At 37.6% G+C, this 27,137-nt stretch overlaps 1 protein-coding gene across 4 annotated transcripts in view; it reads left to right on the forward strand.

The window, feature by feature from the left end:
- Positions 1-27,137, forward strand: part of PIK3CB (phosphatidylinositol-4,5-bisphosphate 3-kinase catalytic subunit beta) — a 225,015-nt gene that overhangs the window by 110,325 nt on the left and 87,553 nt on the right. For all 4 annotated transcript variants that reach the window (XM_032771148.1, XM_032771156.1, XM_032771139.2 and 1 more), the window contains 2 exons: positions 6,820-7,003; positions 22,783-23,008. In XM_032771148.1, the coding sequence (XP_032627039.1) occupies positions 6,851-7,003; positions 22,783-23,008 (379 nt within the window). In that variant the 5' untranslated portion in view covers positions 6,820-6,850. The remainder of the gene's footprint in view (positions 1-6,819; positions 7,004-22,782; positions 23,009-27,137) is intronic.

Consider the following 27,137-nt stretch of genomic DNA (forward strand, 5'->3'; position numbering starts at 1 on the left):
TGCTGCCAGAGTCCAGGAGGAAGGAAATGTAATAAAGAAGCCTCAACTATTCCTGTTGTAGTGGAAAGAACAGATCTAATCCGTGAGCAGCATCCTCATCAGTGGTTGTCCACGAAAGAGATTAGATCCTCTGTCACTTGGAACTATATATGTAGCCCTGCTCATGGTTCCCTTGGACAAAATATTCCTTACCTGTAATACTTGTTCTCTGAGGATATACATTTCAGTGCTTTACCTTTTTTGTGTACACTTATATTTTAATCAGCTTTTATTTAGGAGTTCCCTCCTGTTTTTCAAAGGAACTGACTGTGATAGGAATAAGGGCAACCCATGGCACCAGCTGGGAGGGTGCTCAAAATGACTTTACAAGGTTCCATGGAGACTGAAAACTTCGAAGCTGTTGGTGTTCCAACTTGGTCTCATGCTTGAAAAACAAACTCAAATGTGGAAATCTACTGAGAAGTGTATTTTTAGAGAACAAACATTTCACTAAAATAGCTGTCGTGTTCAATACAACACATTAGCTGTTATGTTGTTGCTTGACTTACTGTCCCATGTTTGAGTTTAAATGATTATAGATGAGATTTGCTCAGTTAACAAATTACTTTTTTTTTTTTTCTAGCTGATACTGCTATAAATCTCAGCCTGGTATTTGAAACTCAAAATGAGTTCTTTCCAACTGGTCCATCACCAATAATAAAGATTCTGCAGGTCAAATTATGCCTTCCAGATACAACCAGTACAATGCAACTCCAGTGTAAATGGGAGCATAATATGGTTATACAGATATAACAAAGACATAATTTGACTTTCAGCATCATTATTACTGGTGGTGATCTGCTGACAGGAATTAACCTGGTTCAGTTTTTAGTCTTGGGTGAGTCTCTGGGGTTGGTAGTATCTAAGACAGACAAACCTTGCAAACTGACCAAATTTGATCTAAAATTACTGAGACACACAAATATGAAACACCAAAGAAGTACTTTAAAAAAAAAACCACTCACATTTCAGAGAACTGCACTTTACATAGGAAAATGTTTGTGTTATCTAGCAAAATCACAACTTAAAATACTTGTAACTTCAAATGGTATATAATATTGATCTGTGCTTCTGGTAAATTAAAATAATCTTTAAGTAGATATTAGAAACACCAAGATTAAGTGCTGCCTTAATTACTTCCTCCTTTTGTATGATAAAGGGTTTTTACAATGACCGTAGACACACACACAGTTTTGCGCTTAGGAGCCTGAAATAGCGCATTTTTCCTTTAACTGAAATCTCTTAAATGCTTCTCATGGTTCCCTTTGCCATCCGGATGTCTTCTTGGCACAGTTTCAGTTACTCGATGTGAGAGTTGTTAGTTAGTCACCACATATTGTACAGTTTGGCGCATGACTCATTCTCACAGCAGTCTCATGTTTGTGACCAGTACTGTTTTTTCAGTATAAATACATGCTTTCCCTTGACCTTTATGATGTCAGCTAGTAGTAGAACTAGAACATGATTGGATATTGTTTCTAAAAGACACTAATTTGTTTCACTAATGAACAAAATGTTAAGTAAACATCTCACTAAGTGAGTGCTTAGTTGTGTTAAAGTTTGCATCCTGACTTCTTGAAATGTTCCAAACTACTGGTTAACATAGGTAATTTCTAGTTTTAATAAAAAATATGGATGGAACCTGAAAGGTTTCTGATAATTTACATTGAATGCCAGAAATCAGAAAAAGATCCCAAATAAGTACACTAGGGCCTTTTGCCATATGTGTTTTCTTGGTTACAAAATATTTAGTCAAATTAAATCAGTCCCATATCTTTATTGAATATCACTATTTGGATATTGTTCATAGCATCAGAATGAGTTCTGTAATTACAAACTAATCTATTTCATTTTAACAAAAAGAGGAGGGGGAAACAAAATGTTTGGTTTTTAAATTTCATATTTCAAATTGAAATGGAGTGACACCCCTCTCCCCTTCCACCGCTACTGCATCTGATTAAATTAATTTGTTTTGCTGCAATACCTATAGCAGAACTGTCATAAACAGATAGCTAAGGGTTAATGTTTCTTATACCTGTAAAGGGTTAACAAAGGGAACCACACACCTGACCAGAGGACCAATCAGGAAACCGGATTTTTCAAAGCTCAGGGAGGAAATTTTTGGGTGTGTGTCTTTTGTCTGTGTCTCTGCTCTAGTGCTCTCTCGGCTCTGAGAGAGGATCTCTCTACCTTCAGATTTTCTAATCTTCTGTTTCCAAGTGTAAGTACAAAGGTAGAAGACAATAGGTTTTTATATTGTTTTTGTATTTACATGTGTGTAGTTTGCTGGAATGTTTTAAATTGTATTTCTTTTTGGATAAGGCTGTTTATTCATTTTTCTTTAAGCCAAATACCCTGTATATTGTCAACTTGATACAGAGATCATTTTTATGTCTTTTTCTTTCTTTTTATATAAAGCTTTCTTTTTAAGACCTGTTGGATTTTTTCCTAGTTAGAACTCACCAGGGAATTGGTGGGGAGGAAGGAAACAGGGGGGAAGGGAAAATCTCTTTGTGTCAGAGTTGCAAAGCTTACCTTTGCAGGGACTCTGACTGAGGGTGAAAGAAACTTGATCTCTCTGTGTTTGCATTTCAAGGACTTGAAACAGGGTGATCGTCCAGGGCCATCTAGGGAGGGGAAGCCTGGGAGGAAATTAAGAGGAGACAAGGGGAGGGGGTTATTTCCCTTTGTTGTAGACTCAGGGCATCTGAGTCTTGGGGTCCCCCAGGGAAGGTTTTGGGGAGACCAGAGTGCGCCAGACACTGGACTGGCTGGTGGCAGCGCTATCAGATCTAAGCTGGTAATTAAGCTTGGAGGTTTCATGCAGGCACCCACATTTTGGACGCTAAGGTTCAGAATTGGGACTTATGCTTATAACAAGAACCAATGCCTGACAACAGAGATTTCACTTCCCTTATGACTACCCCAGCAAGCAACACTTTTAAGCAGACTTAAGGGATGTGTGTGATGTAGAACAAAAATAACTGTTAAATTAGAGCGAAGGTTGCTCAAGTGAATTTCCTGTCACTAAAAATCAGGGCAATTGCCAGTTACGGCATAACATGCCAGAGACAGTAGTGGTGAGGGTGATTGAATGGGGAGACACACATACTAGACAATTTGCAATATTGAAAAAAATTCATTTTAAAACTTAATGCATTTAAAATATTCATTTCCCTCGATTTTTTTTTCAGAACTGATATCTCATATTAATATTGAAAAGTTTGTCTTTGCAACCAGAGTTGCTTGAAATGTAACTTCCTTCAAAGAAAAAACTTAAAATCTCAGTTGCCAGGGCAAACTTTCCACTTGACATAGGTAAGTGAATCTGATTAATGTTAAATATGTTCATGCTGGAACCAATTCCATTTTTGGAAAGTACTTAGTTTTTCTGTGTGTTTTAATTTTAACATGATCTCAGTCAACATGGATTTGCTTTGAGGACTAGCTGATTGGAAACTGTATACAAGAGACGAAAGAAAAATTCCAGAAAGAAAAAGGGAATTCCGAAGTTTTTTGCTGGTCTTCAGTTGAGAATTATTTTTTTTTGCTTTGTAAGCATTTCTGTTCCTAAAGGTTATAAATTAAGCTGCTTGTTTTTAAGGTGAACCCTGCTACTCCATCTCAGTGAGCACAAGCAAAATGTTACTTAAGTCTGAATCTTTAGTTTGATGCAGGCTGTCTCTAACAATTAGATTTTTGTGGTTCCATATAGAAGATACAGAGATGAACAGAAATCTTCTGAAATGGCTCCAGTCCTTTTCTTTCTGACTGAACTGAGTGGGAGGTGGGGTAACCTGGACTGTAACTAACTAGCTTGTTTTTTGCGATGCGGGTGCAGATGTGTATTCCATGAGCCTGTGGGTGTTTATGAAGTCTGACATACAGCATAACTATTATTTATCTGTAATTTGATTCCATGACTGACAAAAAATAAGTGGCAAACTATAATATACTGCGTCTGGTTGTACCCACATGTATAGGTACCTTTACTTCCATTTAAAAATGTAACTATTTAAACAATAAAAAATATTTAAATGGTTAACAAATTAAAGGGCCGAGGCGGCTGGGTCTGCTCTGGCCAGCATGGGGGTTAACAGTTAAGGCGGGTTAATCAGTAAGACTAATCCTTACCAATTAACATTTTACATCCCTACATCCAGGAGGGACTCTTTTTTTTTTTTCTTGGTAATGGTATTCACATTTTGCTGTAATCCGATGTTAGCAAGACACTACATCAAATATAGACTTGTTAGCACTGCAATAGTCAGCATTTTGATTTCATCGCAGTTGCTGCATTTTGTTTTTAATTTCCGTGTACATAAGTGTATCAGAAGAGGATCACACTTGAGTCTGCTACTCTTGCACATAGCACTTCTGTGGCTTCAGAAGGTGCAGCAGCTGAGTAAAACTAATATCCTTAAAGTTGAAATCCCACTTCTCCTGCTGATGTTGCAGTAGAAGTGCTTAGTGGTACAATAATACAGGTCTGATCCCAGAGTACAGAGCAGAAAGAAGGATAAAAGCAGAAGGGATGTGACTAGATTGCTAGTACCAGACTTTATTTAATCTTGGACAGACCGTGATTCCCTCTTCTCATATTGTTGGAGAAAAAGGTTTGGAGTGCTACAAAGGCAGCTTGTTTTGTCTATGAAGGAGTGCTTTGCTGCAGTTTTGTGACCCTCCCCACCCTATAGTAAATGGAACAGCGTTGATCGAGTGTGGAGGGAGCATTGTCCAGCCTTCCTCAACTAGAGGGTAATGTTGAATGCAGTGAATGCTTTTGAGGAAGATAGGAGGGATAGTGTATGGGTGGAGGTGGGGCTGATGGAAAGATAGAATATGGGGAAGAGAAGAACTGGCGGGACTGTTGGGAGGGTGAGAAAGAGACCCAGGGTATGTCTTCACTACCGGCTGGAGCAGCGGTCAGTGATCGATCCAGCAGGGATCTATTTATCGCATGTAGTCTAGACACGATAAATTGATCCCTGAGCTCTCTCCCGTCGGCTCCTTTACTCCAGCTCGGCGAGAGGCACGAGCAGAGTCAACAGGGGAGTGGCAGCAGTCAGCTTACCAAAGTGAAGACACCATGGTAAGTTGATCTAAGTATGTCGACTTCAGCTACGTTATTCATGTCGCTGAAGTTGCATAACTTAAATTGATCCCCTCCAGTGTAGACCAGGCCTCAGAATACAAAGCTGGGGAAATCAAGCAGAAAGAACTAACTGAACTGATTCACATTGGTGTTGATTGTGTGTGAATTTCTTTTGTTGTCTAGTCAGTGCAATTAGATGTGGTAATTAGCTGGATTCATAGCAAATGAGAACGCTATCACCCTCCCAAAGACATAAAGTAGGAGAGTTATGCCCCTAGGCAGAAATGACATTAAACCCCAATAAGGGGTTTTATAGACTTATAAACATGTTGCTTTTATAATCCTTAATCACTCTATTTGTGAGTAGGTAGCAGCCAATGTAAGCTTGTTAAATATAAAAAGTATTTGAAGGAGAGATGTGCTTTGTTTTTATATTTCTGTATTGCTGAACATTGTATGTACAGCATGCATTTTACCTGCATAAAAATATTGTTTTAGGAAATGTTGAAAGCAGATGTGTTGTGGGGGGATTTCATTTTATCTAATTCAGAATTTGTCATTTTATTATGTTTAAGATATCTGAAAATGACAGCTTAAACTTTGATTTTAAATGTCACACATTTTACCACTAGTTTTGAAAATAGTGTTAATCAAATCAGTTAGAGAACATTTTCAATTTACACATTTTTAATATGCAACTCAAAAAGTGTTTTTTACTCCACTAATGTTGCAGTTCCTCATATGAATATTTTTTCATTAGTTCAATAGGAAAAAAATATTCCACTCTTGTACTTTTATTCAATATCACACATGATACTATGAATGTAATTGATTTCTTAATCTGTACATTTTTAATTTATATACATGTGAACACCACATTTTATGAAATACATTAATTTCTATAATCTTAGATTTGATAGCTCAGAAATATTCCCGGTAATAGTTAGGATCTTATCTTAGTACAAATATGTACTTTTATTATTATTATGGTTGTGAACTCCTACCTAGAATAGATTAGATTGGAATTAGTTGAGATTTCAAATATTGCAGAAATATGTAAATATTTGTGATCATTCCTGATAACATCATAGAATGCAGTAGAACATACATTTAGTTAAAATATACATGCTACTGTATATTCAGATATATAACAGATTTGTTTGGTCCATTTTCCTATTCATTTGGTATTTTAACCATTTCTAGTCTATTCAAGTTTTTGACCACTACTTTAAACAGAGGTTGGTAGGTAGGTAAATTAGTGAAAAAAGTGTGTGTGTGTGTATGTGTGTGTGTATATAATTAATCGTAGTTGGTAATTTAGGCCTTGATCCTGCAACCACAAAGAAGTACCTTTAGTCATTTATGTAGTCTCTGAGCTGAACAGGAGTACCAGCCTACAAAGTTGATTACTTGCATATATTTGCAGTATAAAGCTTCTCAGGCTCCAGTAGGGTTGTCAACCCTCCAGGATTGTCCTGGAGACTCCAGGAATTAAAGATTAGCCTTTAATTAAAGGTTATGTTATGTGATGAAACCTCCAGGAATACATCTAGCCACAATTGGTAACCCCTAGGCTCCAGTCTTTCAAGATGATTTGTGCAAGCTGACCCTTACAAAATCTCAGAATAATTTAAAATGTCCGACTATAAAATGCTGAGTTTTACTGAACTTTAATTTTTTCCTAGGGCCATGTGGTTATGATATTCAGGTTCCATAATGCCTCCTGCCATGACAGACATACTTGACATATGGGCAGTGGATTCGCAGATAGGAGCTGATGGTTTAATCTCTGTGGACTTCCTGCTCCCAACTGGAACCTACATCAACCTGGATGTACCTCGAGATGCCACCATATGCCATATTAAACAGGTAAATTAGTGATTGGCTTGCTATTTCAAATGAACTCCATCTCTGATTTTGTTAAGAAGTACTTTATATATAAAATGTTATTTAGAAGTCTTCAAGTAAGCTTTTAGAAGCTTGTTTCTATCTATGAAACCAAGGTGCAACTTGAAAAAGTGAATAAATTGTAAACTGGTGTGATGTCTGTCTTAGACTGTAGACCACATGAAACAATAGCTCCAAGAAGTGTGAACTGCTCCCATTCATCTCATCAAGTGTTACCTCTGAAACTTAATGATGACAATTTAAATGTCGGCATTGACTATTTCACTGCTGATTATTTTAGCTCAGAATCTAGCTGTGCCCATCTCACAATCCCTAAATTCTTCCTCTGCCTTCTCAGGGACTAAAAACCGCAACTACCCATTAATCATCAGCAAGAACCTTAGCTTCTTTGCGTGACAAATCTGTGATGAAATTATACATTGTCTCACCCACCCACCCACCCCCAAAAAATCTACGTTGAAGACTGAAAGGGTGAGGACGTTGCAAAATGAATTAAATGAAATATTCAAATAAATAACACATGGGCTATTATCCTGAATATATTATTTTAATATTTAACTCAAAATGGAGGGTTTTTTAAATTTTAGAAATCCTGCCAAGTTTCATTTAGTCTGCTCTAGAAGCATGGGGGCCAGTGTACTCCCAGTTATACCTCCATACATCTGGAGTTACACCATTGACTTCAGTGGAGTAACTCAAGATATACATTGGTGTGACTGAGAACAGAATTTGTCTCCTGGATCCTTGCACAGATTTTAGTTTAGGTTCTCTGTGGCATGCACCATGTTTTGAATATAAAGATTTAAAGTACTTCTGTTAATATTATTTAATTAATAAAGCAATTTATTTTTCATTTTGCATATATTTTGGAGGCACGCATGGAGTATGCAGTGTAGAAACTGAGTTAGATCTCTAATGTGAGCATGTCTACCTGTGGCTTTGGAAAATGGAACAATGCATTTAGGTGTGTGTAGCTGTTGGTTCAGCAAAGCTTATGTATTGTGAATATAACTTTCTTTAAGAGATAAAGCTAAATTTAGAAAAATCACACATCTGATTTTTTTAGCTGTTGTTGAAAGTTGCATCTAAGATTACTGTAAGCAAAATAGGTTAAAGAAAATGTTTTCCATTTTTCTTAATTTTTCAGGCATCAACAGCACTTTATACCCATGTTCAGTTTCCTGTGTAGTAACTCAGTTTGCTATTTGTGTGTGACACAGAAACGAGAGACACCCATTTTAAACATAAGTAGATATGATTGTAAAACCACAGCTTTTCTGATGGACTCAAAGGAAGGTGTAATGTCTGATAGTATTTTAACTATGTTTTTTTTTAGTTGACAATATTTCCATTTAGAGAGACAAGGTGGGTGAGATGTAGTACCTTTCATTGGACCAACTCTGTAAGCTGAAAGCTTGTCTTTTTCACCAACAGAAGTTGGTCCAATGAAAGATATTACCTCACTCACCTTTTCTCTGTAATATCCTGGGGCCAAAATGGCTACAACAACACTGCATACAATATTTCCATTTGACAGTGTTCTTTTCATCTAAGGTCCCTGGGTTCCAGTATGTTGATTGACAGTAGTAGTAATTTCTGGAGGGTTGTTAAAAGTGCCTTTTTTGGGGCATCAGTGTAAAGAGAGTGAAAGCTTTGATTATTAAACGTGTTAAATGCTTTTTTCCTGTAATGAACTTGGAACATCCTTGCTCGTGTTCTAGAAACAGCTGGTTTTAATGTTTCTGTAATGTTTGTACCAAAGAGGGCTTTTACCTTTTCCTCCCCCAAGTCTTTAATTACATTGGGATGTATTACTGTATTTTTATTTTTCAAAACACTGTGTAAACAGTCCATCCAGCAAATGAATGTCTTGAATAATTGTAAAAGGAAGAATAGAATAAAATCTGGTTCCCAACATTCCTAGTTATTTTATTCTTTAACTTGAAGCAATGGGGCTGATCTGCTTTTGTTTAAGAGTAATAGATTGAATGCATGGTAGGGAAGTATGTACAAAAACAGTCTTCTGCATTATTAAACTCGAAGGTCATAAAACTGACTTGTAAGAAACCTCTTTGCTGATATCCAAGCATAGGTACTGTACTGTGCTTTTATAAAGTATTAAAAAATACTCAGTGGGATTCCAGATTTATTTTGTACCATGGATTTGAAGTTTATATAATATTCTAATTTCTAACCTTAGTTTGGTGCCATATTTTGCCTGTTGATGCATAGCATATCTAAGTCCTCTAGCTCAGTAGAAGACTTCTTTAAAAGAGGGGCTAACAGGCCTACACCTTACCCATACATTGGTTTTATGTTTCTTTTTTAGAGCTTTCAGTATCAGTCCTTTAAAAGCAGGGCTGATAAAGACCCACATCCTCAGCTGGAAGATCCACAAAGAAACCCAAGGTGCTATGTTCCTTGTCATCACGGATTCACAAATGAACCTATTCCTTTAGCTCTACTGTCTGTCTTTTATTATTACTTTTATTTATCAAGGACCATACAGATGTAGGAGAAGTCGTTTCTCTGAGGAGGTTACAGCCTAGTTATCTGGTCTGCTTTTGCTAGGAGTCAGACTATTAAAATGGTTGTAAATGTTCCTTGGCCATAAGGATAGTGATCATGAAAAAGGCATTAAAAAGCTTTTAACTTGAGATACTCAGTGAGCCTTTACCCAGTAAAATAGAGGTGCTCCCTAATCTCCATGTGTCCTAGGGAATACCTAGTGTTCAAAGTACAGATTGTACTTGTACAAATTACAGATTACTAATTTCAAGTGCTTATGATTTCAGGAGTGGAAAGAAACATCTCACCTTACTTCATTTAAATTCTATTTTTCAGTCAAACTCTTCGCGATTGCCATGGACTTCATTCCTAAATGATGACACAGTCTGAAATTTTCAGTGGGCTTCTAAATCTACAATAGAATGTCTCTGTTCCCTCTCTGTTCTCCTTCCTCCTCCATCTTGCCTCAGAGCTTAAAATAAGGGGACTCTTTAGCTGCTTAGGGCACCCTATCTTGCTTGTCTTGGCTAATGAGACAAAAAAAGGCAGTGAGAGACAGAAAGGCATCTTTTAAAAAAGTGGAAGTTAAATCCTAGTGAGGGAAATAGAAAGGAGCATAAACTCTGGCAAATGAAGTGTAAAAATATAATTAGGAAGGCCAAAAAAGAATTTGAATAACAGCTCCAAAGAATCAAAAAGTAATAGCAAAATTTTTTTAAGAACATCAGAAGCAGGAAGTCTGCTAAATAATCAGTGAGGCCACTGGACGAGCGAGTTGCTGGAGGAGCATTCAATTATGCTTAAGCCATTGGAGAGAAACTAAATGAATTCTTTGCATCGGTCTTCATGTCTGAGGCTATGAGAGAGATTCCCAAAACTGAGCCATTCTTTTTAGGTGACAAATCTGAGGAACTGTCCCAGATTGAGGTGTCATTTAGAGGAGTTTTTTGGAACAAATTGATAAATTAAACAGCAAAAATTCAGGTACATCAGATATACTTATTTCTTTATCCTAAATATGAGTTATCTTCTCAAGAGAATATAAAAAGAAGGTTGGTCTGGCATGATCTACCTTCTTGTACCATGTTGTATTTTATCTCCAAATTACATTCCTCTACGTCCTTAACTACTTTCTTTCAAAATTTGTTCCAAGACTTTGCAAGAACCTGGGGTGGTTAAGCACTGGAACAAATTGCCAAGGAAGGTTGTGGCTCTCCATCATTGTCTAACCTGCTCTTAAAAATCTCCAAAACCTGTCAGAATGGTCTAGATATATTAGGTCCGGTCATGACTCTCGAGATTCCTTCCAGTCCTATGATTCTATGATGTAATTAAGGTCCAACTAACAGGCCTGTAGGTTCCCTGATGACTTTTTTTCCTTTCTTAAAGCTAGGAACTATTTTTGCATTCTCCAATCATAGAGTTCTGACCCGCAAGTTACAGATCCATTAAAAATCCTTGTTTATTTGGATTGCAATTTCATGTGCCAGTTCCTTTAATATTCTTGGATGGAAATTATCTGGGCCCCCCATTTTAACATAAGAAATAAAGACGGCCCTACAGAATCAGACCAAAGGTCCATCTGGCCCAGTATTCCTTTCCAGACAGCGGCCAATGCCAGGTTGCTCCAGAGGGAATGAACAGAACAGGCAATCATCAAGTGATCCATCCCCTGTCGGACATTCCCAGCTTCTGGCAAAAAAGAGGCTAGGGACACCTATCCTGCCCATCCTGTGCTAATAGCCATTGATGTACCTATCCTCCATGAATTATTAGTTTTTTTTGAAACCTATTATAATCTTGGCCTTCACAACTCCTTTTAACAAGGAGTTCCACAGATTGACTGTGCGTTATGTGACAACATACTTCGTTTTAAACCTGCTGCCTATTTAATTTCATTTGGTGACCCCTAGTTCTTGTGTTATGAGAAGGAAGTAAATAACACTTCCTTATTTACTTTCTCCACACAGTCATGATTTAGATCTCTATCATATCCTGCCCTTGTCTGTCTCTTTTCCAAGCTAAGAAGTCCCAGTCTCTATTCATCTCTCCTCATACGAGCAGCTGTTCCATACTCCTACAGCATTTTTGTTGCCCTTTTCTGAACCTTTTCCAATTCCAATACATCTTTTGAATGGGGGCAACCGCATTGCACTTAGTATTCAAGATGTGGCGCTACCATGGATTTAATAGAGAGCAATATGATATTTATCAATCTCTATCCCTTCTTAATGATTCCCAACATTCTGTTCACTTTTTAGATGCCGCTGCACATTGATTGTGATGTTTTCAGAGAAATATTCCACAATGACTCCAAGATCTCTTTCTTGGTGGTAACAGCAATTTAGCCCATAATTATATGTATAGTTGGGATCCTAATTATTACTTTGCATTTATCAACACTGAATTTTCATCTGCCATTCTGTTGCCTAGTAACCCAGTTTTTGTGATATCTTTTGTAGTCTTCACAGTTACTGCATCTGATCTCTGCAAATTTTGCCACCTCACTATTTCCCTTTTTCCAGATCATTTATGAGTATGTGATTAGGACTGGTCCTGTACAAAACCTATGGGGACACCACTATTTACTCTCTCCATCCTTGAAGGCTCCTAGTACACACTTTGGGGCGATACCACCTATTCTACCTCTCTCCATTCCTGAAACGCCCGACCCATTTATTCTCTCCTTCAACGTCCCCTTTGTCCTTCCTTTTCTTTTAAACAGTTACCATTCCATGAGAGAACTTTCCCTCTTTATCCCATGACAACTTCACTTTGCTTAAGAGGCGGTGAGAGACCTTGTCAAGGTGTTTCTGAAAATCTAAGTACATTATATACACTGAACTCCCTTGTCCACATGCTTGTTGACCCCTCAAAGAATTGTTCACACACATTCCCCAACAATTATGTTCATCTAGAGCCTGACAATTTTGTTTCTTTTATTATAGTTTCCACCAGTTTCGTCCAGTACTGGAAGTCAGGCCTTCCGCCTGTTAATTTGCCAGGATCACCCTCTAGAGCTCTTTCTTTAAAATTACCTATCCTCAATCTTTGGTACAGAAGCCTGATTAAAAGGATAGAGGTTTTACAAACTCAGTTAGTAGTTCTGCAATCACATTTGAGTTCCTTCAAGAATTCTTGGGTGAATACCTATCTGTCCTGGTGACTTATGCTGTTTAATTTATTCAATTTGTCCAAAAGAACTCCTCTAAATGACACCTCAATCTGGGACAGTCCTCAATTCTGTCTCTAAAAGAATGGTCAGTTTTGGGAACTCCAGCAATCTCTCTCTCCTCTGCGATTATACTCCATGCGTTCATGTCTGTGTTTATTTCTTCATGGTGTTTTGTGAAGTCTGTTGGTGTAAGACATTCAAACTCCAGTTCACCCAGAATAACTCAGAACTGCATCTCAGCTATTCTTTAAAACTGTCGAAACTTACCGGCTCCTATTGTTACTTTAATATATGAAGCGAGAACGGTCTCTTTCTGGCCATGTGCCACTCCCGTCGGTATTAGTGAATGTGATCCAGAATTGTTTAAGCCGGAAGCAGCAGCTCGGTACCTTAGCTACTGCACGGAGAGCCAGGCAGGGCACAATTATAAATTTCCCCAGATGTCGCATATTGCTCAGACACTAGATCCACAGAGTTAACTGGGCACAGGAGAGAAGCCAACTGTCGATCTTTGAGGACAATAAAAGGTCAGGTACTTAGGGTTGCCTTAAATTTCCATTCACCAAACTGGAGATTTGAGGGAAATTTTGGGTTCATACGCACAATTGTGGTTTGCGAGTGTTGTCATTAGAGGAGTTTTGGAACAATGTCTGCTTTATTATCAAGTGTGTGAAGACTTCTATTTTGTTTGTGAGAAAATCAGTGAGGCATTTGATACAGTTCCACATGGGGAATTATTAGTTAAATTGGAGAGGATAGGAATTAATATGAGAACTGAAAGATGGATAAGGAACTAGTTAAAGGGGAGACTATAACAGGTCATACTGAAAGGTGAACTGTCAGGCTGGAGGGAGGTTACTAGTGGAATACCTCAGGGATTGGTCTTGGGTCCAATCTTATTTAACATTATTACTGACCTTGGCACAAAAAGTGAAAGTGTGCTAATAAAATTTACAGATGACACAAAGTTGGGAGGAATTGCCAATATTGAGAAGGACCAGAATATCATACGAGATGATCTGGACATCCTTGAGTAATAGAAATGGGATAAAATTTAATAATTTTGTAGTGCAAAGTTGAAGGGACTAACAAGAATTTTTGCTATAAGCTGGGAACCTATCAGTTGGAAGTGTCAGATCTGGGTATATTGGTTGATCACAGGATGACTGTGAGCCACCAGTGTGATGCGACTATGAAAAAAGGCTAATACAGTTCTACAATGCATCAGGTGAGGTATTTCCAGTAGAGACAGAAGTGTTACTACTATTATACAAGCACTAGTGATACCTCATCTGGAATACTGCATGCAATTCTGGTCTCCCTTATTAAAGATGAATTTCAACAGAAACAGGTTTAGAGAAATGCTACTAGTATGATCCAAGGAATGGAAAACCTGCCTTATGAGGAGACTCATAAAGAGTTTGCCTTGTTTAGCCTAACCAAAAAAAGGCTGAAGAGAGGGATAATTGCTCTCTGTAAATAAATCAGAGGGATAAATACCAAGGAGGGAGAGGATTTATTTGACATGCTCCTATTTGGAGTCAGGAAGGAATTTTTTCCTGGGTCAGAGACCCTGTGTTGTGTTTTTTGTTTTGTTTTGTTTTTTTTTAACCTTCCTCTGCAGCTGGGGCGCGAGTCACTTGCAGGTTTAAACTAGTGTAAATGATGGATTCTCTGTAACTTGAAGTGTTTAAATCATGATTTGAGGACTCCAGTAATTCAGTCTGAGGTTAGGGGTCTATTACAAGAGCGGGTAGGTGAGGTTATATGTCCTACAATGTGCAGGAGATCAGACTAGATGATCATGCAGGTCCCTTCCCTTTTAGAGAAGGGGTAATTGAGCCCCAGAGCCCTTAGTTCTTCACTGCCCTGCACCTTCTGTAGTCATTTACACATGTATAAATCAGAATGAAGGCATCATACACCCACATTGCACTGATGTACATGACTACACAAAATACAGGACGATCAAGAATTGGGGCCATAGAGATGCAGGCAGTCTGTGGCATTGCTGGGAATTGAATCAAATCTATGGAATCCCAGTCTGCTGCCCATCTCTCTGGACAATGTGCAAGACAGATTGTAGACAATAAAATAACTGTAATACATGAAAAAAGAGACAACTTCAGATTTGTGAATCCATGGATCAGTGACCCTAAAATAGTCTGAGTTTTGAAATTATGTGGGAATTATTTTGCCAGGAGAACTTTAGGAGCTTTAAGAAATTGAAGAAAATTCTAAAGTAGTTCATCTGACAGTGGAAACTGGATATGTATTGAAGTTTTGTTTTCACTCAGGCCCTGTTTAATTTTCATATATATCAGTAAAATCATGAATGGATATTTTTGTTCGTTTCTAAATTTTTAATGAAATTTTCTTAAATTTCTTTTAGTTTTAATATACTATCTCTCCCTCTCACCCCCGCACCTCCCATTGACCCTTGCGGCTGCTAATTCTGTTCTCATATTTTAAGCACATAACTCAAGGTTCCTCCTTCATAAATCAAGCCCCGGCTATTTAATTTACATCTGAGACTTGCAGCCATCAAATTCAAATATATTCATTTAAGGCTTCATTTTGTAAAGTATCCCTCTCATATCTGGACCTTTGAAGAAAGCATTAATTGTATAATATTAAACACCTCTTTTAATTCAATTTTGAGAGAGGATAGTCTTCGTAATAAGTAATTATGAAGCCAACTGAAAGAGGCCTGCTGTAAATATTTGATGTGCAAAAAATATACGCTTTAAAGTCTTTTTGTAATTGGATTTATTTTTTGTCTGTCCATACTTGACAAATATGAAGAACATTTACAAATGTATATTGATTAAACAGATGTGGCATTGTATGTGCCAAGAGCACTCATGTTTTGTTTCATATCAACTTGAAACGTTTCATAAAATGCACTGAAAGTAACATTTTTGTGGCTTTTCTTAAAGTATAAAAAGTTGAATCATTTTGGTGCTGTTTTCCATATGAAGAACTCAGCCTCTGGGGCTGATAAACATAAAGATGGAAATTCAGTATTGGAAAGGTAAAGAGCAACTTCCATACAGCCAAAAGAATCATGCAAGCGTTCTACAATGGAAACTTGAGTGGAGATTCTTAATTCCAGTCTCAAAAAGTGTAAGTGGAATATAATCAAACATGCAGAGCATAACAGTTGAAGACTTGTTAAACATACCTTTTGTTTCTAGCAACACAGAATTGGATGTCTTTCAAACCCAGCTTTCTTTACTGTAAATAAACAATAGCCCTATTTTATTCAAATTAGACGCATGGACTGACTTGGTCGTCTAGTGAGACAGCTCAGTTGATCTTGATTTAAAGTGCATTTCTCCAAAGGTGGAGCAGGTACCCAGAGAATGACCAGCAAAATGTTTATTTGAAGTAACATTTCTCTCGTACCTCTGGACTTAATTGGTCTCAGGCATCATTTCAGGGGGCTAGAGGTGCATGTATCACCTGTTAAAAATAATCTGAAACTAAATATATAAATTAAATTTTAAAAAAGTAAATAAAATAAAATAGAAACTTTCTACCTGAATGCTTAATTTATATTGTGAAGGCTGTCCACAATGAGAGGCTAGAAACATCCTTTACTACAGAAGCAAACTAGCTAAGATATTAGTATTGATATTTTACAGGTCTCAAAAATCAAGGGAATCCTAGTTGCAAACTTCAGAGCTCCAAAGATCATCCTTTTATTTTTCCCTCAGGCTGGTAGAGTCATAGAAATGATATGTTCAGCTTCCACTGGAGATCCTTATATTGCTGTATAAAAAAATCACCTGCTAAGTAAAGTAGGATTTTTAATTTGCTCCAGAGAGAGACTTTGACCAGAGAGAGGACCAGATCTGTAGGCAAAGTGGGGAATTAAAAGGTCAGGATAAAAGGGGAAGATTTTCAAGACTTAGGCAGAGATGTAAAGGAACCCAAGTCCCCCTACAAAGGAGGGAAAAATCCCTCCATGCCTATAGTCTAAATAGGTTAGATGGGTCAGAGGAGTGCTAATGAAACAATGAAGCCTTTTCACTTCTAATTCAATGGTTTAAACAGAGTATATGTCAGCAATGATCTATGGGCTCCTAAACTGTCATTGGATGGTTGTAACTATATGAAACAGGGTGGTTTTCTCAAACCATTCCTTAGTGAACAAGTGACCACAGCACAGTCAGCACCCTTGCTGGCATTCATCAGCAAGTCAGAGGCCAATAATTGAATAACCATGAAGACTGAACTATTTTTTTAATCGGCAGAGTTGGTCTTTCCAGACCATGGCTATAGCTCATAGAGAAGGTGATATAGGGACATCTGCAGTGCAGGTACCTTGCTTTTGAGAGGGAAATCCTCTGTTCAAAGAACGGTCAGAATCTCACTCACCCACTCCTGTATCAAACCTGTGTCTGAGCCATTGAAGTCCTCAAATCATGGTTTAAAGACTTCAAGGTGCAGAGAATCTTCCAGCAAGTGACCCATGCCCCACGCTGCAGAGGAAGGCGAAACCCCCCCAGGGCTTCTGCCAATCTGCCTTGGAGGAAAATTCCTTCCCAACCCCAAATATGGTGAGATGGTGATCAGCTAAACCCTGAGGATTGGCAGACTCACCTAGCCAGACACGCAGAAAGATATTCCGCTGTAGTAACTCAAGATCCTACCCCATATAACATCCTATCACAAGCCATTGGGCAATATTTTACCTGCTAGTAGTCAAAGACAAATTAATTGTCCAAATTAGGCTTCCCATTTATACCATCCCTCCCATTAAATTCAACAGGCTTATATCTTGATGCAGGTATGTCTTTTGCTCCCACTACTCCCTTGGAGGGTGTTCCAGAAACTGCATTCCTCTGAGTTAGAAACCTTTGTCAAGTTAAGGCTTCCTGATGGCAGTTATATCCATTTGTTGTTATGTCCACATTGATACTGATCTTAAATAATTCTTCTCCCTGCCGGTATTTAGTCCTCTGATATATTTATAGAGAGCAATCATATCTCCCTCAAGCCTTCTTTGTTAGGCTAAACTAAGCCCCAAGCTCTTTGAGTCTCCCTTTCAATATGAACAGGGTTTTCCGTTCCTTGGATATTCATCCTCGATAGCCCTTTCTCTGAACCTGTTTCTAGTTTGCATTCAATCCTCTTAAACATGGGAAGAACGCAGAACGCACAAGTATTCCAGATGAGGACTCACCAATGTGTTGTATAAACGGTACTAACATTCCTTATCTCTACTGGCAATACCTCCTGATGCGTCCGAAGACCGCATTAGCTTTTTCAACAGCCATACACATTGGCGTCCTCAATAGTTCAGTCTGTGATCAACCAATATCTCCAAGGTCCTCCCCTCCTTATTACTTCCACTGATGCCTCCCCAGTTTATAAAAAATCTTGTTATAATCCCTAAATGCATGACCTTGCACCTTATTACTGTACATCATCCTATTACTAAACTCCAGTTTACAAGGCATCCACGATCTTTCCTGTATGATATCCTGGTCCTTCTCTGTAATTTGGCAATACCTCCCAGTTTGTGTCATTCCGCAACTTTAATAGCACATTCCCACTGTTGTGCCAGCGTTAGTAAAGAAATTATAATAAGATTGGTCCAAAACCATCCCGAGAAACTCACTTAGAACCCTCCTTCAGCCTGACATATCACCTTTCAGTATGACCCGCTGTAGTCTCCCTTTACACCGTTCCTTATCCACCTTTCAATTTTCATACTGATCCCCATCTTTCCAATTAGCTAAATAATTCCCCATCTGGAACTTATCAAAATGCCATTACTGAAATAGATAAATTAGATCCCCTGCATTTCCTTTGTCAAAAAATCTGTTACCTCTCAAAAGAAAGGAGATCAGGTTTGGTTTGCGACGATCTACCTTTGTAAAACCCATGTGTATTTTGTCCCAATTACCATTGACCTCAAATGTTCTTAACGACTAATTTCCTTCCAAAAATCTTTCTTTCAGAAGACCTTGCATACTAAGATGTAAAACTGACAGGCCTGTAGATGCCCAGGATCACTTTTTTTCCCTTTTAATAGAACAAGACATTCGTGTACATATTAAAATAATTCATATCAGTGTTCTCTTGTATTAGAATGACATCTTCACTAATAACTGAAATACTTAAATGAAAAAGGGAGATAAATTTAACATTGCAATCAAATAAATGTAAGGTGGAAACCTAGAAAGTAAAGAAGAGTGCTAACGTGCTAATATTAAAAAAGACAGGTGGGATGACCCAGGTAAAATGAACTGATTAGCCTGACATTATTCAAGCTTAATGACATATGGATTTTTCCATTATTTCACTCAGAAATAAAGAATAGGGAATATAGATGTCAACATGGTTTACGGAAAACGTTCTCATCAAGCATCTTATTTTTGTTCTTTGAGATTACAAATTGGTTTTACAAAATTGATTGTGTATATACAATATATTTAGAATTTTTATAAAGTGTTGACTTTATACCTACAAACATTTGATAAAATTAGTTGAATAATATGATATCAATAGAGCATATGTTAAATAGGTTAGTATGGATAAGTGGAACAGATCTCAAAAAAGTAGTCGTCTGGGGGTCATCATCGAAATGGGGTGTTCTGAGGAGTAGGTGCCATAGGGAATTGTTTGAGGCCTAGTCTATTAAACAGTTTTTGATCATGATTTAGAAGTAATACTGCAATAAATGTGCAGATGAAACAAAAGATTGGTGAAGCGATAAATAGTTGATGGCGGCCAGGGCAATCCATACAGAGTGATCTGGGTTGCTTGGTAATGTGGTTTATTCAATATAAATGAATTTTAATACAGCCAAATGCATTTTTTAATTCCTCTTCCTTGGAGAGCACTGGAACTCTGAAAGAATGAGATCATTGAAGACTAGATGATTTAATGGTCCCTTCTGGCCTTAAAATCTATAGAAAAACTGGCTCTACTCATAGAAGCACTTTGAAGGTTCTTTGTTTAGCCGAAGATTTAAAATACCTTTTGAGATCACACTATTTGTTCTTTAGTTCTTGTTCCAAAAAAGCTTTAGGAAAGCTAGGGTATAAAACTTTGTACACAAGACTAGAACAGTAACTGAAGAGACAGAACTCCTTTTCTGTCAGTGATTTCAGCTTTCCTGTTACTATGCTTATATTGATGCAATTTAGGAAAGTATAAAAATGAAAGTTACTTTTAAAATATCTTAAAGAATGTCAGTGAAATATTAACTAGTTTTCTATGTTGAAATGAATAGGGACAGTGTAACTCAATGTCGGGGGCCTGATTCTGAAGTTATGTGCACTTGTGTAAATTAGCAGTAACTCCAGTGGTATTCAGCTGGAAAAAAAAACAATGGAAGATTAGAGTTGGGCTTATCTTCCATGCCGACCCTTATGAATAGTGGGTTACCTGCAAAAGACTATTGTATTGTCCTCTATATTTTTCTTTGAAACCCACTTGTGTCATGGTGCCTACAAATGTAACAGTGGCTAGGCAGCTGGAGTCCTGTGACCATGCTTATCCTACTGATTCCAATAGTCTGATTGTTATCTTGTGCTCCCCACCAGTTTGTCGTATCAATCTACAGTAGAACCTCAGAGATACGAACACCTCAGGAAGGTTGTTCATAACTCTGAAATGTTCATAATTCCAAACAAAATGTTCTGGTTGTTCTTTCAAAAGTTTACAGCTTAACATTGACTTAATACAGTTTTGAAACATTACCATTGTGACGGTTTCTGTCACAGAGACCCCCTTGGAACTGTCACCTAGACTCCTTCCTAGTCTGGACCCAATCCTTTCCCCTGGTACAGACTTTGTTAGTTCCAGCAGGCATCTTCACTGAAAAGCAGGGGATTTCACATGACTCGGACCCTTCTGTTCTGTTCCACCCCCTTTGATATTTTTGTCACAAGGTGGGGATCTTTTGTCTCTCTGGGTTCCTACCTCTTCTTCTTCTTCTAAATGGAAAAGCACTAAGTTTAAGATGGATTCCAGTACCAGGTGACATGGACGCATGTCCTGTGAGACTCCAAGCCTCCATTCTTCCTGGACTGACTCACAGGAACACACGAAGGCTTGCAAGTAAACAGAGTCATTTACAACCAATTGTCCTAGTTAGTCAATGGCAAGACTCCAAACCACCATTAATGGCCCATACTTTGCATAATTACAATAGGACTTCAGAGTTATACTTCGTATTTCTAGTTACAGATACGAGAATGGTACATGCATACAAATAGGATGAACACAGTAGATTATAAGCTTTACAGTGATACCTTACAAGAGACCTTTTGCATAAAGTATATTCCAGTTACATTATGTTTACACTTAACAAACATTTTCATAAAGCATGTGGAGTGCATCACAACCATGCAAACAAAAAACTCTGCGTTCCCTTTATTTTTTCAGTAGTTTACATTTAACACAGTACTGTACTGTTTGCCTTTTTTTTTTTTTTGTCTCTGCTGCTGCCTGATTGCATACTTGTGGTTCTAAATGAGGTGTTTGGGTGACTGTTCAGTTTATAATTGGTGTTTGTAACTCAGGTTCTACTGTGTTGTGTTAGATGAAACTTAGATTATAAGCTCCGTTGGGCAGGTATATAATTTAATGTTTGTATCTAGTACAGTGAGGCTCTGGCGTTTAGTGTATCTGTCTCTCGTTTATTATGTAACAACAAAAAATGAAATATGGGCACAGTTGTATCACAGATAATCATGTTTACTAAATATACACAAACATGCAAGGCCTAGCTACATCCATACTGCTGATATGGTTTCTGGTGGCTTCTAAAATACTGAACATATTGGCGGGGTCACAAATTTATTTAAAGGGTAGCTACCCTATCCCTATAACACTACAGTATGTCAAACATAAGATGAAAATACTGAAAGTTTGTCTTTTGGTTTGATCTATTGGTAATTTAAATGTAATAAATAGATGGCATGAAAATTGGTCAAAAGACTTAGTCTGAATTTTTATGGGAAAAAATGTTTGATGGGGAATGTGTTTGCCAAAATGTAAAGAATTTTTTTTACTCAGCATAGTGATAAAATAAATCCCACAACTTATTGGAATTACTGAAAAAAGCATGAAACCTCTATAGTATCAGTTGTTTAGCCCAACCACTCTATGTACATAGCTGTGATTTTTAGAAATGTGGAAAGAATTAATATTAAATGGAAACAATAGATACAATTATTTATCAGTCTTATTTTTTTGAAATTCTCAGCATCTTCCCTTTGCTCATACTCTGTCTCCTCCCTCTAGTATCTTCTAGATCTTTCACTGTGAATGAGAATAGGAGAAAAAATTATCCACAAATTTTTTTGGGAAAGGAGACGCTTCTGATGGGGGGAGGCACCAGAGTGATGGAGGAGAGTGACACCTTGCTGAGCAGCACAAAGGAGCTCTGGTTCTAGGATCTGTCTGTGCTCTGTTGTTTTAAACTAAAGCCTTGTCTTCGCTTTTTTTTTTTTTTTTAAAAAGTGAATTTTCCCTCAGGGTATCTTAATGCATGTGAGTTCTCCAGATAAAAATGCAATGAAGATAAGGCATGTTAGTTTTACCACCAGGTTAACTATGAGAAGTCAGCATTATACATCCCCGTGGGGGCTGACCTCTCACATAAAACTACTATGCCTTGTCTTCACTATGATTTTATCTGGAGGTAGCTCACATGCCTTAGTTACCCTGAGGTAAAAATATACCTTTTTTTAAGCAGTAAAGACAAGGCCTAACAAATACACTGGTATGTATGTATAAGAATTAAATAAGCTGGCAAACAGTTCAGCCAGTTTTTTCACTGTATGTTGTTTTTCCAGTACTATAATTCAGGAGCACATTCTAGTGCTCAATTCTCTCTCTCTCGTATTGATATGGCCCTATCCATGTAGTATCTTAGTGTCTCACAATGGTCTGATCCTGAAATCAATGGGACCGTGCCATTAGGGTAAAGCCCTAACATTGTGAAGAATATCAGCTTTCCGAAGATAAATTTTAAGCGTAACTCTCAACATTGCTTTTGGTACCTTAATAGATGTTTATTTCTTATTTGCAGCTACTATGGAAGCAGGCACACAGCTACCCTCTATTTCATCTCCTTATGGAGATTGACTCTTATATGTTCTCATGTGTGAACCAGACGGCTGTACGTGAGGAACTAGAGGATGAAACACGAAGGTTGTGTGATGTTAGACCCTTTCTTCCTGTCCTCAAACTAGTGACAAGAAACTGTGACCCAGGGGAAAAATTGGATTCCAAAATAGGTGTCCTTATAGGAAAAGGTAATCTTGAATTTTTTCTCTTTTGTTTTATTTGGAAAAGGGAGGGAGAATTTATTTTGTGTAAGTTAGTTTCACAGAGGCCTGGATATCTCTGCCTCAGCCCTTATCTTCTAGAGCTACCCATTCTAAAGCAGACAGAAAAAGTAACTTAAGAATTTTTTTAAACACTATTATAACACTAACATTGGAAGTTTCAAAAATTGTAGTGAGGTCATTTTTGTAACCAGAATAAATAGAAATAACAAAAATAAATGTGTATTTCTGAGCAATTATCGCACATATCTGGTGAAGTCATAATGCACAATAATGAAGTTCAAGTGGCTGGAACCATCTGAAAAGTGCAAGAGGCATGAAGTGGATAAAGTGCCTTACTACTAGTTTGAAATGTAATTTAACAAAAATAATAAAAATCCAAATCACTTTTGATTCATGATGACAGTGGCATGACATTTACAGCCATTTAGATCAATTTTCTGAAGATATGATCTTTAATGGGTTCTCAGTCTTTAGCCTCCAGCTCCCAGCATGAGATTTAGCAGAACTCCCTAGCTCAAAGAAGTTTGACTTTTGAGACAGAAGAAGCACTCTGCACAGACCTCCCTGATTGCATGGTTCGTGCTTCTCCAACTGCGGCTACTTCAGCCTTAGCCAGTCCCTGATTGACCACAATCAGGCAAGGAGTTTCCTACAGAGAGCCAAAAAGAACAGAGATGAAAGAGCTGATATGGTAGTGATAATAGTTGTAGCTCCTGCCTAATCACAATCAAAAAGCATATGGCTTGATGTTTATAAGAGTATAGTCAGGAATTAGTAGAACAGGGCTCATTTTGAACTACTGCTGCCTCAGAGGACCAAAAAGCTTTAGGGTAGGGGGAATTCTGCCAGTTTCACACAGGGATCATGAGACCCATAAGTGAGAATCCCATGAGATATTTCCAAAGAAGAATTACAGACAAATATTTTCCTGCTCTCCCATCGTGTGTGTGTGTGTGAGAGAGAGAGGGTGGTGGGGGTTTATTTCCTTGTGTACATCTTGCCAGAGAGGAGGCCCTTGAAAACTCACAGTACGAAACTTTCTGTTTCACATTAACACTGTCTGACAGAAGATCAAGGGTCTACCTCCAAAAGACTTCCTAACCCTGAGTGATTTTAGAAGGCCTGTTTAGTTGTATTCCTTCTTTCTCCCCCAAACCTAACTAGGAAGGCTAGATAAACTCCTTTTGGAGCTGGTTGGGTGGTCCTTAATCAAATAGAATCTTTCTTTAGGGAATTTAAATTCTCTGTCATACGTCGTAATGAACTAGGCTATTGGAATTTCTAGACCATGTATCAAGTTAATGACGAAGCAAATGGATAGTAGTGATCAGAAGAAGTCATTCTGTGTGATGGTGTTACATAAGGATCCTAATGTGTGTGTAAGAGGTAGTAATAGGGTGTCAAGCAATTAAAACACTAATTGCTATTAATATTTTTGGATGAGTTCTACATTTTCAATATATTGACTTCAATTAAACAGAGATACAAAGTGTACAGTGCTCACTTTATATTTTTTACCAATATTTACACTGTAAAAAACAAAGAAACAGTATTTTTCAGTTTACCTATACAAGTACTGTAGTGCATCTCTTTGTCATGTCATGAAAGTTGAACTTACAATGTGGAATATGTACAAAACAACCTGCATTCAAAATTTTAAACAATGTAAACTTTTAGAGCCGACAAGTCACTCAGTCCTACTTCAGCCAATTGCTCAGACCAAACAGTTTAGTTACAATTTGCGGAGATAATCTGCTGCGTCTGTTGACATCTACCTGAAAGTGAAACAGATGTTTGTGGCACTGTTGTAGCTGTGTCACAAGAATTTTACATGCCAGATGCGCTAAAGATTCACATGTCCCTTCATGTCTTCAACACTATTCCAGATGACAGTGTGTCCTGCGGGTGCGGTGGCCTGGGACAGAATATGGATTCTCTTTTCGGCGACCGACTGCGCCGTCCATCACACCATCCGCGGGGGCCCCCCAAAGTTGCAGGGCTGTCGAGCAGTTAGCCCCAACTTGCCTTACCCAAGGGATGGCTCTGCCAGAGCTGCTCCCTGCTGATGATAGGGTTCGCTTAATAACATCCAAAGCAGAGTGGACCGACACATGTTCATTTCATCATCTGATCAGATGCCACCAGCAGGACAGCTGATTCAATTTTTGGTGCTTCGGGTTCTGTTGTTTCTGTGATTTGTGTTTTCTTTTTAAGACTTCTTGAAGCAAGCTCCGTACCTGTTCCCTCTCAGATTTTGGACAGACCTTCAGATTCTACGTGGGTCGTGATGTGTAACTTATTTGTTTAGAAATCTCAATTGACACCCTCTTTTGCGTTACGTCAATCTGCTGTAAAAGTGTTCTTAAAAACGAACAGTGTGTGGTCATCATCCAAGACTGCTAGAATATGAAATTATGGCAGATTGTGGATAAAACGAACAGAGAGACTACAGTTCTCTCAAGGAGTTCAGTCACAAATTTAATTAAACAATCATTTGTTTTTTATGAGCATCATCCGCACAGAAGTATGTCCTCTGGATAGTGGCCGAAGCATGAAGGGGCATATGATGTTTAGCTATCTGGCATGCATACCTTGCATGCCAGCTACAAATTGCCATGCAATGCCTGTTCTCACTTTCAGGTTGACTTTGTAAATAAGAAGCAGGCAGCAGTATCTCCCGTAAGTTAACAAACTTGTTTGTCTTTAGGGATTTGCTGACAAGTAGGATGATGTATTGTCAGTTCTAATGTTACTGTCTGTTTTGAGTGCAGTACCTAACAAAAACAAATCTACATTTGTAGAGTTTACCTTTCATGATAAAGACAATTGCACTGAACAAGTATTTGCATGAGTGAACTGAAATATTTTTTATCATTTTTACAGTGCAAATATTTGTAATAAATCACTGTACACTTTCTATTCTGTTTTTTCATAGAAATCAATATATTCGAAAATGTAGAAAAACATCCAAAATATTTTAATAAATTTAAATTGGTATTCTACTGTTTAACTGGTTTCAGAGTAGCAGCCGTGTTAGTCTGTATCCGCAAAAAGAACAGGAGTACTTGTGGCACCTTTGAGACTAACAAATGCATTCTATGCATCCAAAGAAGTGAGCTGTAGCCCACGAAAGCTTATGCTGAAATAAATTTGTTAGTCTCTAAGGTGCCACAAGTACTCCTGTTCTTTTTACTGTTTAACTGTGATTAATCACCATTATTTTTTTTCCGTTAATTGGGTGAATTAATTGTGATTAATCTACAGCCCTAGTAGAAACCTATTCTTGTTTTGCGTAGTTGGTGGTTTTTGCTTCAGCTAGCTTGGTATGATTCATGGTTTCTTAATAGTTGCACTGTAGACATCTTTCAACATACAATGAAAAACTGTTAAGCTATTTTGTAGAGGCTTAACAGTGCTCTATGAGTGAATTGTTTTTGGCCTTTTTAGTACAGAATTTTCATCTTTAAATACATTGTCAAATTATTCACTTGCAGATACAAATGAAGACAAATAGGGACTAGTGAGGTCATACATTGCATAGCAAAACAATGGAGAATTGTTAGTCCTTTTATACAGACTACAAGTTTTGTTTAGGTTATAGCAGCAAACTGTCTGCTTGTTTGTTCAAACTGACAATGGAGCCATTACTGACATAGCATGTTTAAACACTCCAAAAATAGTATTCTGAAAGATTATTTGATTTCAGTTTTTATGACTCTGCAAGACATTTATGTACAGAGCTAGCCTTGGACTCCTATTTTGTGCTTTGGAAACATGATTCATTCCAGTATGAACTTTGCCTGATTTTCAAAAGGTGCTTTAACACAATTTGGAGAATATTTTTCAAAGTGAGAGAAATGTGATGTTCATATATGCCTTTACTTCATTAGGTATTGAAGAAGTAAAGCTGAGATCTTTCTGCTTTTGGTTTACATAGGTTTAGCAAAGCTACACCAGTGAATTTGGTTTGTACAAATTTTTAATCTTTTTTGGTTTTGACTGGAGGATCAGATTTGTACTAGTTCAAAAATCACCAAGAGAAATGCTAGGGTAAACTTGTCTGTTTGCTGCAGCATTAGTTCTTGTAAGCCAC

The sequence above is a fragment of the Chelonoidis abingdonii genome, chromosome 8 (assembly GCF_003597395.2).
Source record: "Chelonoidis abingdonii isolate Lonesome George chromosome 8, CheloAbing_2.0, whole genome shotgun sequence".
NCBI lineage: Eukaryota > Metazoa > Chordata > Testudines > Testudinidae > Chelonoidis > Chelonoidis abingdonii.